A 12,452-nucleotide genomic window follows, 5' to 3' on the forward strand; every position below is an offset into this window, starting at 1 on the left:
CAGGGGTAGTTAACCTACCGCCCACTAATGCATCTTTCCTGATGGTAAAATTTCCTTGCCACCCCCCAGCGCTCAATGGAAGGAGGATTCAGCTTGTGCCGCAGAACCCCCTCCCGCCCACCTAGAATCCTGAAACACCCACTAGTGGCCGGTAGGGACCAGGTGGACAACCCCTGAGATAGGTGGTTTCGCGGAGATGAAAGTGAAGGAGTAAACCACCACAGCATGTCTTGGTTAAGTTGTATTCGCCCTCAAGCTGGATGCTTGAGAGAACACATCATTACCGCAAAAGCTGCAATGCACTTTAATAGAAATGATAAGTAGAAAAGTCCTATGAATAACTGTCTTCTCTCCCCTTCCAAACTCCTTTATCTCCCCCAATTAAATTTTCAAACACCATCTTCCTCCCCTTAAACAAAGATTAGCAACTGAATGGATTGGTTGCTGGTGGGGGGCGGGGAGCTGTGTCTCTTCTTCAACAGCTCAACAAGCGTAAGGTCTTGGGAGTCAGCCTGGCTCCTGCTGTGGGATGGGCCCGTGTAGTGATCAGGTGGGATTGCTATGAGGAATTACCGTATTTTTTTCCCTATAGGATGCACTTTTCACCCTCCAAAAATGAAGGGGAAATGTGTGTGCGTCCTATGAGGCGAATGCAGGCTTTCGATTACCCCTCTCGCTCTCCAGGCTTCAGGAAGCTATCTACGACTTCCCGCCGGGCTCCCAAGGCTTGCGGACAGCAGCCTGCAGCCCGAAACCCCAGGCAGCACTCCGCAGCGCACCCCGGGCTTCGGGCAGATGTCCGCAAGCCTTGGGAGCCCGGCGGGAGTTCCCGCGGGCTCCCTAGGCTTGCGGATAGCAGCCTGTTCTGTGGTCGGGGGAAGCTCGGGCTTCCCCCACCCCAGCCTTGTGCCTGGGAAGGAAATATTTTTTTTCTTTATTCCCCCCCCCAAAAAAAAACCACACCTAGGTGCGCCCTATGGGCCGGTGCGCACTGTAGGACAAAAAATACGGTATAACAAATATAGAGTAAGCCATCTGTGTCAGCAATGAAAGCATTGTGTTGACTGGGTGTGAACTATTTTGATACGATTCTTGATCAATCCACACCTCTGCATCCCTGTTCCAGGCATCCTGAGTCATCAAAGAAAGTAGGCAGCTTCTTTTGATGTAGCTTTTCTGATATGTTAATCTTAGGATGTTAATCTTAGGGCCAGGAAACAGGCCTGAAGGTGATAATGATCACTGTCTTCCTGGCAATCATTCTTATCATATATATTGCTTGTTTATCACCTCCAGGGGTTGCCAAATGCACTCCTTTGTAGTTCTGTTTTATTTAAAGGTAAAGGTAAAGGTACCTCTGCCCATATGGGCCAGTCTTGCCAGACTAGGGTTGTGCGCTCATCTCACTCTATAGGCCGGGAGCCAGCGCTGTCCGCAGACACTTCCGGGTCACGTGGCCAGTGTGACAAGCTGCATCTGGTGAGCCAGCGCAGCACACGGAACGCTGATTACCTTCCCGCTGGTAAGCGGTCCCTATTTATCTACTTGCACCCGGAGGTGCTTTCGAACTGCTAGGTGGACAGGAGCTGGGACCGAACGACGGGAGCGCACCCCGCCGCGGGGATTCGAACCGCCGACCATGCGATCGGCAAGTCCTAGGCGCTGAGGCTTTTACCCACAGCGCCACCCGCGTCCCCTGTTTTATTTACCCCATGCTTAATTAGTTTTGGTAGTTTAACTTTGTCCCCACATGGGGTTTGTTGAAATGCTCAGAAGAAATCTGATTGGTTCTTAGAACACTCTGTAAAACAGTGTTTTGTGAATAAAACGACCTGGGCCAGGGGGTGGAGAGAGAGATTAGTATATGCACCCTTCCCAGAATCAGAGTTCAATCCTTCCTTTACTTTGAGAACGCCTCAGTCCTGGCCAAGTGACATGTGGCCCTCTCTCACTTGCTTGTTAGTGATGGTGGCTGAGGAATCAAGTGGAATTCTGGGGCTGCTCTGTGTGTATGTGCTGGCCAACTGCCCAGCCGGGATGGAGGCATAGCCGCCTGAACCCAGCAGGGGCAGCCCAGCCATGAGGCAAGGTGAGGCGACCATCTTGGGCAGCTGGATCCACAGGGGTAGTGGGTCCCAATGCAGATCTTTATTACCCCCTTGTTCCTAACATAGATGTGCACTCACCACTTCTTTCCTGCCAGGGAGGAGGGCACCATTTTGTGCCAAGTGGTCTTGGGCTGGCCCTGGAAACAAGAATTGCTCTGGTCCCATTTGAGACACTGGCTAGTATCACTTCATGAATGATGCCCTGACATGTAAATGTTAGGGGCAGTGCCAGCCACTTCGTTCGCTGAACAGATTCAAAACTCGGCTCAACATAGCTGCCATCCAGCTGAGCCACATTAGTTGCAATGGCAGCAAGGCAGCATTGGCGCTGGGCCCTCCTGCAATTCTGACATTTGCTCTACTAGGCTATGGAGAAGTAGTGGTTTTTTGGGATGATGTCCATACAGTGTCATGACTGCTCCTTGCTCTGGCTCAGTTGTAGGGTGGCTATGTGTCTTACTTGATGAAGCACAGTTCTCCATGTGAAGGGTAGTGTTGTCAAAGAAGAGAGAGCAGGGTTCTCAAGGTTGCCCATTCAGTGGTTATTACCAGGACAGCTGACTGGCACATATGTCATGGTCACACTCTTCTGCACTGTGGTGAGATGTACTGAATTTCTATTTAAATTGCAGTAATCAGGGCTTTTTTTCAGCCAGAACTCACTGGAACTCAGTCCCGGCACCTCTCAGGTGGGCACCATTGCCATTATAAGAAAATAAAGGAGGCTTTAATGGTGAGTTCCAGCACCTCTTTTTCTAGAAAAATAGCACTGGCAGTAATTATTTCTAAATTTGCTTTTATTCATAGAAGTTAGCATCTGTAAATCTGCTCTCCCTTTTTGACATTGCATTTCCTCTTTTTTTGGCAGTGGCTGGTAGAACAGTGTCTTTGGCAAGCATTAGGCAGTGGATTGCAGACCACAACTACTGCCCCTACATTCCTTGAATGTCTCCATACATTGTGTTGGTGAGGCAGAAGTCGTTCTTCATTCCAGTCTTCATTCCAGCTGCTCAAATAACCTCCTTTATTAACATGAACTTTGCTGTTAGACTGTACTTCTCACCATTAATGCAGTGTGTGTGTGTCCCCCCTTATTACTGTGCTGGGGAGAAGCTAAACTGAGATCTGCAGGGCCATTAAACCATGAAGACTGATCAATGAACTCAGGACTGACCACCCTCCACTTTCACTTCAGAAGCACAAGGAATTGTTTTGTTTTAAAGAATCTTATTTACAAATGGATCATTTTACAGGAATACAGTTCAATGTGGCCTTACAGAGAATAAATAAAGAAAAAACTATACACTGGTCTTTAAGTCTCCATTTCAAAATACAGGGCTGTTTTTGAATGAGTACTATAGTCATAAACTAATATTAAGCAGCCTGACATTAATATTTACTAGAGATGAAGGGAACACAGCTACCAGTGTTCACTATAAAGCAGAGGGGCCAATTACTTGCAGTGGTAGCTCAGAACATCTCAGAAAAATGTGCTCTGCATTGAGAGGAATGGAGTACAACCAAAAGACAAATACTGTACTATCGTTACAAGCAAGAAGCCTAACATACAACATATTATAAACAGACCAGGTTCCAAAGAACTGTACAACTAGTTTTGCACCCCGATCACCTTTGAAGCTGAGGGAACTTTCATAAGCATAATAGCACTCAGGCATACCCATTGTAACACTCTGGATCATCATTTTTGAGATTTACAAAATGACCAAAATCAATGTGTGTATGCAACCACACATGGAAGTGCACTCTGAAGACCAGTTTTCTATTTGATACAATTGCTGTAAATGTGTGAAGACAGAGTTTAGATTTTTGATACAGTGTGGCTATGCTTGCTATTGACATTATTTTTGGAGGAAAATGCTAAAAGGGATTAATATAATGTTTACCTTTAGTCTTACGCTAAGAAGCCAAGGAACATTTTGCCAAAGCCTTTTCCCATACAATTGTGGGAAAAGCTTCACAGTGGCTGCACTCAAATTTTGTGTTATGACATGCCCTCCATGATAGTCATTTTGTCACTGGCAATGCGGTATATGATGGGAGGTTTATAAAATTATACACTGTGTGAAGAAGGAAACAAAGAGAAGTTTTTCTTGCTAATAATAGCAGAACTTGCGCTTATCCAATGAAACTGGTTGGCAGGAGTTCCAGGACATTGCTTCTTTATATGGTTCATAGTTAATGAACAAGGGACGCGGGTGGCGCTGTGGTCTAAACCACAGAGCCTAGGACTTGCCAATCAGAAGGTTGGCAGTTCGAATCCCCGCAACAGGGTGAGCTCCCGTTGTTCGGTCCCAGCTCCTGCCCAGCTAGCGGTTTGAAAGCACATCAAAGTGCAAGTAGATAAATAGGTATCGCTCCAGCGGGAAGGTAAACAGAGTTTCCGTGCGCTGCTCTGGTTCACCAGAAGCGGCTTATTCATGCTGGCCATATGACCCGGAAGCTGTCTGCGGACAAACACCAGTTCCCTCAGCCTATAGAGCGAGATGAGAGCGCAACCCCAGAGTCGTCCGCAATTGGACCTAACAGTCAGGGGTACCTTTACCTTTTAGTTAACAAACAGTAATAGTTAATTAGCTGTCAGATGCTGTAGTGATGGCTGCTGGCTTTAGAAGGGTATTACACAAATTCATGCAGGGAAAATCTGTGAGTGGTTATTAGCTATGGCAGCAATAGGTGACCCCTATATTCAGCAGTGGTCATGACACTTAATAGCATTTGCTGGTACTCGGAGAAAGGGCACGCTTGCCTCTGTGCCTGGGGGGCGGGTCGGTGCTTCAGGCTCACCGCACCTACTGAGCAGACCCTAACAACAACAAATTTTGGATCTGACAGTAAGGCAGCCCCTTTATCAACCCCTTTTCAGTGGCCACAGAAAGCTGAGCATCTGTTGGGGGAAAGTTGTGTGTGTGTCAGAAAACTAGGAGAGGGTTAATGGAACGGAGTATCCTGAACAAAGACGTAGGTGGTTGAGCTGGCCCACACTCCAAACAGGAGCCCTCCACCCTGAAACATCTGTTGTTCCTTGCTAGGTCCACTTCCACTTGTAGGTGATGACTTGCAATGTGATGGATGCAATACACAACCTGCTCTAAAATAAACTGTTTCTTTTTATTTTCCCAAACTTTTTAGATCGTACTTACGGGACCGCCTCTCCTGGTATGTCCCGCAGAGCACCCTAAGGTCCATGAATAATAATAGCTTAAAGGTCCCGGGCCCTAAGGAAGCCAGACTATCCTCCACCAGGGCCAGGGCTTTTGCAGTGACTGCTCCGACCTGGTGGAATGCTCTGTCCCACGAGACAAGGGCCCTGCAGGACTTGATCTCCTTCCACAGGGCCTGTAAGACAGAGCTATTCCGCCTGGCCTTCAATTTGAATTAACCTGATCCTCTATTCCCTTTTCCCCTTTCCTTTTTTATGAAGAAACCCTTTCTGGGACCCCACTGCTGCTGCTTGAATTGTTATGTATTTCTGTTTATGTTGTTCGTTTGTTGAAAAAGACCAAAGTAGCTGTTCAAGGCATCTCATTCTGAGTGCAGAAGCCTCTGGCTTCTGCCAAGGTGCTTTATAAAGAGTTGACCAAAGTGTGCCTATATACAATAGCATTATTTATAAACAGAAATTTTTGTTGTTAAGACAGCATCTTCACTTGTGACATACTGCAGTTCTGTGTTATTTGATGTCTCGGTAATTCATTTGTTATGTAGTGCAAATATGACCTATATTGTGAATAATTTCATAGAATGTCTGCTTAAATACATACACCTGAGCCTTTTATAGGAGAGAAAGGCAGGGAGGGAGAGACTGGAAGGCGGGGCAGATTACAGAACCTTCCCAACCTGGTGATCTGGAGCCTGGATGGAATTTTTAGTTCCCATAAGCAATCAGGTGGCAAACTATTTACAAACATGAGTTATTTCACCTCCATCTAAACCACCAATGGTGGGAAGCTGTAGCATATAATGTGGTGTTACTATGGTAAAAAAAATTAAAAATCAACTTTACAGTTGGGAGAAAAAGTAGATTCTTCTCTTTACGTGAAAGGTGGGGTTTCTGGTGTTTGTTTTTCTTTGTTATAGCTGTGATTTCATACTTCAAAAATCTAGTTACAAGACTCCCTTGGCGACAAAATAAAACAAGCATGTGCTTACCGTAATTGCACGTACCAATGCTACCAACAAAAGTGCAATAATCCTCAAAAATCCTTAAAAAGTGAGGAGCACATTAGAAGGCAATGAGCTATGGACGTACATCTTACCTCCCCACATTTCATGGTCCAAAATTCCCTCACCCCTAGTTTAGTTTTGTGGTATGAGTAAATGAGCATCACTAAGATGCAAATTAGCTGAATGCTACTGAATCAGAAGCAGCAAAGCCCATAGAAGGAAGCCAGGCTGTTTGTGCAGACATCTAAGTGAGATATTTAGATCTTAGTAAGTAATTGTAAAATGGCAATTGCAAGAATGTATCCTCTAGCAGGGAAAATAGTGTGGTGCCTTTTAGGATGCTGGACAGAGGGGTATGTGGAGAGTTTGACACCACAGGAAGAAGACTCCTCAGTTATCCTGATTATTTCACTCTGCCCAGGTCTGCCTCAGCTCACTTCTGCCAGTCTCTCCCCGCAGACTGTGACTTGCGTCAAGTCTGACAAAGTTATATTTAAATGAAGCAACCACTAAAAGTGCTGAGCAGCTTTTGCTGCTGTTATAGATATTATTATTTTTATCTTGATTTTTAGATCTTATTATGATTAATGTGGAAATTGTTCAGATTTGTACATTTTGATGAGTTTAATCATTGCTTATAATTGTTTCAGTTGTGTTCGTAAATATTTTCATGTTGTAAGCTGCCCTGAGCATTGCTTTAACTAAGGAAAGGCAGCATAGAAAGAACATGATGCTGACGATGGTGATAATCTGAAAAGAAGAACTGGAATGCTTGAGCCTCCCAAGATACAAAGACCGAAAGGGAGCCTGGCAAGAGCTCGTTCCCCCTGTCCTTGGCTAGGGATCAAAGGGAAAGGAAGGAAGACTGACACAGCATGATTTAAGGTTCCTTGCATGATGGATCCCAAGAAAGTGAAGAGCAGTGCCAGATGAGAGAAAGAGGAAAACATACACATTTTGCAAACTATTAGTACATGTTGAAATTAGGCACCGAGCCACCCATAACTGACTGGGAGTGAAAGGATGTAATCCATCTCTCAGCCCAGTCAAAATATACCCCAAATTGGCCTTGCAGTTTCAGGGAACAATCTGTCTCTCTCTTTTCTGTTATCTGCGCTGTCCCAGAAGCCTACCTCACACCTTGAGAACTATGCTTTTAGGGCTGTGGTTTCCAGATGGTTTCCAGATCCATAGAGACAATTTTGACTTTGTTCAGAACCCACGTGTTGGTGCCAAGTCCTGCTGCAGAAGGAAGTCATCTGTTCATCCCTTATTTTGCTTCATCTGCTTGTTGATGGCTCCCACCCCACCCATGTGAATTGCCACATTGGAGGCCATAGGACTGTGATTACAACTCCATGCTCCACACCCAGAAGAGCAAGAAGCCAAAGATTTTCAGATCTGAAATCACAAAGTCTCACAGGTTCACCTCACTAAGCCTTGCAAGAAGAAAGAAGAAGCATGCTTGCCGTTCACAAAAGGCTAGCCCAACACATTTTGGTGCTTGAAGCAGGATGCCCGCCCCCTCCTGTCGATGAATACGGGACATAATCGACTGGAACATCCCATAAGGCACTGGAGGTCTTGAAGCATGTTGCTTTTTGTGCCACTTTGCTGAAAAGACCTGCAATCGGCCTGTGGCTGAGCTGACACAAGCAGCCAATAGAATTACTGCCTGATCCTATAAAACTTACTTATTTTGCCTGGCACTTTAGTCTGAGCAACTTGTGCAGGCCAAGGGCCAAAGCAGACATGATGGAAATAGCCGCATTTGTTCACCCATCTGCCCCTTTCATGTATAAAGTGTGGGGCGTGTGAGGGTGGGGTCTGGTTTTTTCCACAACAAAAGGTACATGCATCTGAGAGAAGCTGGCTCTCTACTCCTCAGGTTCACCTCCCTTTACTCTGCTGCTTGAGACACTTTCCTCCCGGCTTTGGTCCGATGGCAAACGTGAACTTGGCTGGGGAGATGAAACATGGGAAGATAATGCAGGGGAGGAAAGACCAAGAATCCAGCTCTTTCCTCAGACCTCCCCAACCTCCCACTTTATATGGGAAGGAGGCAGAGGGATGTAAGTACAGATGCAGCTGCCTGCTTGGTTCTCAGCTGCTTTCAGACTAGCTCCCTGGTTGGTACCCAACTGCCTCCAGTTTGCTAGCCCTTCACCATTCACCTGCCCAGGCCTCACTGAAATGAGCAGCAGCCTTACAAGAGCTCCTGTCCCCTCATAGTAGGCCACCTCAAGAGGTTTCATACTATCTCTGGTTTTCAGCAAGCAAGCCACCTGCCACCCCTCCGCTGCCTCACTATCAGCTTGTGACTCGATCAAAATGGGACTTGTCTGCAGAGACCCTTGTATTTCAGAGCTCTCCTGTTCCCTAGATTCCAGATATAGCCCAATTCGAAAAGGCAGATTTTGCAACGTTGTGCTGCCCTGACTGTTGAAGGCTAAATCTAGCCGCTTACTCTGCTGTAGCTGAACATCCCAACTCTACGCATCTTCCCTTGCTATTATGGGCCAGCCTACAAATTCTGAAGGTACAAATACAAAGATTTTGACAGGGAACTTTGGTAGATACCATGCCCTACTACTAAACAATCTATTCTGCAGAAGGCAGCTATTACATAGAAGCATAATGATAGGCCTTTCCCCTTCTCCAAACAGCTTGAAGCATGAGCTTTTGAGGCTCCGGAGAAAAAAGATGAAAGAATGGGATGCTACAGAGAGGTGAAGCCTGGGCAATAAGTGAAGTATCCTCATAAGTAGAAACTTGGAGCATCAGACCAAAGCCAGCCAGAGGCTTCTGGGAAATCCAGAAACAGGAACCTCACTGTTTGCTCCCAGTAACCGGAATTAGGAGATAAGCTGTCCCTGAAGCTGGAAATCTAGCTGTCATGGCTAATGGCCACTTGTGGACTGCACCCTTGATGAATTTATCTAATCCCCTTTCAAAGTCATCTAAGCCAGTGGCCATCACCAAAGCATGTGGCACTGAATTTCATATGATAATTATCCATAGTAGGAAATAACGCTCTCTTTTGACTCTCTTGAGCTGATGTGCCATAGATTTCATTGCATACTTGTGAGTCCTAGCCTTATGAGGGATAGTGAGAAAAAATTATCATTCTCCACACTGAATAATTTTCTAAGCCTTTTTTATGCCCTCCATTACTTGCCATTTTCTAATATAAAGTGCCTCAAATGGCCACTTTGGCCAGTTCATTTTAGTTGCCCTCTGCTGCACTTTTTCCAGCTCTATGTTAACCCTTTTGAGATGGGAAAAACCAGGACTGTACACAGTATTAAAAATCTTCATGCACTCTAAAATAGATAAATCGAGTAATTCTCAGAAGCTTTAGATCTGGAGTGTATAGGAGGAGACATTTCTATATTTCATATAGCATACAAAAAACCCTAAATTGAGGCAGTCTGTACTCCACACTAAAAAAGAAGATTTAACCAGCACAAAGTGATCCAAATTCTGATTATTGTGTAAAATGTGCAAGCTGGGCAAATCTGCACAATTTTTCATATCTGGTTAATTATTTTTGGGGGGTGCATTAGGACTGTCTCACAAACCACTGGAAACCTACCTCAGCTATTTTTCTGGCTTCTGAGATTTCAGCAAGCATTGTCCATACGCTTTCAAGTGTATAGACGTGGTAATAAAGACCATAAAACTTATTCCTATTTAAAATGAAAGCTGAGCTAAGGAAGCCAAATTCTACATCCACTTATCATATTCTACTCTATTTCTACACTCAGGCAGAATTGCATATCTCTCTCTCTCTCTCTCTCTCTCTCACACACACACACACACACACACACACACACACAGCCCCAGGCATAAAGTGCTGGCGCTCTTCCTAGCTGTGTGTGTGTTTGCCTATTCCCACCTCAAGTCTGTGTAGTCAGACTACATCTCAAGTTCCTCCTTCAGAGGAAAATAAAGAGTCGTGTTTTCCTCTTCCCATCGCAGACTAAACCCATTCATAAACCGGAACCTATGACATTACAAGATAAATAGCATCCCTTCCCCCAGTCTTTGCCAATCCAAAGTATAGCACCTTGAATGAGGTTGTGTGGTAGACCTGGTCAGATCCCATCTTTTTCCTTTCCTTTGGTGGCCGATAACGAAAGTCCCAACTCCGCTACTGAAAGAAATTGTGAGTCCAGGTGAAGTGGCTTCAGTTCTATGTGTAAGTTTTTGAGGGCAGATGGGCTGGGACGGTCCAGAGTATATAGGGCATGAAGGAAAGGCATCACTACAAAGTGGTTGCTTCTTGGAGCAGGCAATGGATTTCCTGGAAGGAGGGTCGGTTTTTGGTGTCTCGTCTCCAGCAGCTGAGCATTAGCTTATATACAGGATCAGGACAGCAGGCAGGCTGCGGAAGGTAGGTCTTTAAATAGGAAAGAGAGAGAGAGAGAACAGATACTGAATAAAGGCAGATAAAACCCCTCTCAAAAAGACACTAGAAGCCGGAGACTTCAGATTTCATTTGTGGCATGTAACAGCAGAGCTGGAATGTAGCTGAAAGTAATCTACTTCATTTACTAATGATTACTTATTAATCAGATCTGCAGCCCCATTTCCTCCAAAGAATCCAGGATGGCTTACAAGTTGAGGCTGAGAGAAAGATTAATCAGAGGCTGACATAATTTTATGGCTCTGGGGGAATTTGAACTCAGGGCCAATCACTCTACCCAGTAGACCACATGAGAACTCTCGTTTTCCTTCTTCTAAGAAGAAGATGGCATGATCTGCAAGGCAAGGGCCATTCAAGGCTTGGAGTCTTTCCAGACAGGGGTGAAAAATTGTCAACATGCCGTAGTGCAAATGGGAAATGAGGCCACCCCCCCACCCTGCCCGCTTGCCCTCCCCACCACAGCTTGCCTGCCACCACCACCCCAACCACTGATTGCCTGAGCGTCCGCCCCCTGCTGCAGAGGTCCAATATTACTCTATTTCCAATCCTTGTTTGGCTGGTTTCATTTAACATTCTAATTTTCTGAGATTGTTAATTTGGGGTTTTCATCAGCTGTATGCCATGATCATCACAATTATAACAAATAAAGGCTTGACATATCTCGCTTTGCATGTCATGAGTCTATCTCATATATTAGTTTCACCTTTTAAGTTGAATTACTGAAATAAATGAACTTTTCCACAGTATTCTAATTTTCTGAGTTTCACCTGTAATTTTGGGCACTGCAATATGCAAAGAGTTGCTGAGAATTGTAACTCTGTGTGGGTTAAACTACAGTGCCCAGAATTTTTTGAGGGGAGAAACGTGCTTCAGATGTGCCTGGCTCCAATAGCCAGAGACAAGTTGAAGTCAAACATCATTTGGAAAATCACAGCTTTCCTGATTTATACTGTAAGGTAAAGGGACCCCTGACTGCAGATGACCTGGTACATTTCGTTTTTTCCTATTTCCTGTTGTTTCCATACCTGCCGTCCCTGATCCCTAAAGAACTCTCCTGTGTTCTCAATGACTTGTTCATCTGAGAGCTGAGAATATGGCTGCTCGCGGCAAAAGGTGAAAGTCTCCCAGAGTGTCACACCAAACGCCCACACGTCACTTGCTGTGGTGAACTTGCCCTGGGTGGATAAATGGGTGGGTGGGAGAGAGGGAGAAAGTAAGAAAGAAAGGACACCATTTAGAAACATGCATTTACAAACATCCAAGGATGTACATCTCCCAAGAGCCCAAAGAGACTTCCAGGAGAAAAATATGTGGCAGCAGCAGAAGATACTTTTCAGGCTATGGGGCAGTCTAGTTTGGTAGTCTAGTTCTCAGTCCCTCATTGGTGGAGAAGCACAGCTGGAATTGCAGGGCATGTTGAAAGAAGCTGTTATTTTCAGGCCTTTGCCAAATTTAGCTCTCCTTTCTGTGGTCACCATCAGGGAGTTTGCTATCAGAAGGAACCCTTGAAAGGTCAATTGCCTGTGTTCAATCAGAGAAATAAAAGCATGATGGGGCAAAGGAATGTTCTAAAAATAGAGTGGCGATTCTAATTTGTATTCCTGCAGGATGCTAACAAAGCCAACCATGGTATCAAACTGGATTCCACAAACTTGATTAAAAGTATAATTTTTTAAAAAACCTTAAGAATGTGCAATATTCACCTAGCCCACGACCCATTCTCCTCCTTT

The 12,452-nt window shown here is 45.1% G+C and overlaps 1 protein-coding gene and 1 long non-coding RNA gene across 3 annotated transcripts in view; one reads left to right on the plus strand and one right to left on the minus strand.

The window, feature by feature from the left end:
* Positions 1–2,506: 2,506 nt before the first annotated feature.
* Positions 2,507–3,411, plus strand: LOC309372016. Its single transcript, XR_014169363.1, has 2 exons — positions 2,507–2,841; positions 2,977–3,411. It is a non-coding gene; the product is annotated as an uncharacterized lncRNA (long non-coding RNA).
* Positions 3,412–6,207: 2,796 nt separating this feature from the next.
* The window catches only part of DDR2 (discoidin domain receptor tyrosine kinase 2), a 61,968-nt gene continuing 55,723 nt past the window's right edge, over positions 6,208–12,452 (minus strand). Inside the window, exons 16-18 of one of the 2 annotated variants that reach the window (XR_014169353.1) lie at positions 11,748–11,897; positions 10,104–10,695; positions 6,208–10,055 (exon numbers count right to left, since the gene is read on the minus strand). Coding sequence is in view for 1 of the 2 variants with exons in the window: in XM_081915077.1 (XP_081771203.1) it covers positions 10,561–10,695; positions 11,748–11,897 (285 nt within the window). In the remaining variant the exon portion in view is untranslated. Of the gene's footprint in view, positions 10,696–11,747; positions 11,898–12,452 lie in introns of both variants that reach the window. The other variant, XM_081915077.1, reaches the window with a different exon arrangement.

This window comes from Podarcis melisellensis (assembly GCF_964234715.1).
Source record: "Podarcis melisellensis genome assembly, chromosome: 6".
Classification (NCBI taxonomy): Eukaryota; Metazoa; Chordata; class Lepidosauria; order Squamata; family Lacertidae; genus Podarcis; species Podarcis melisellensis.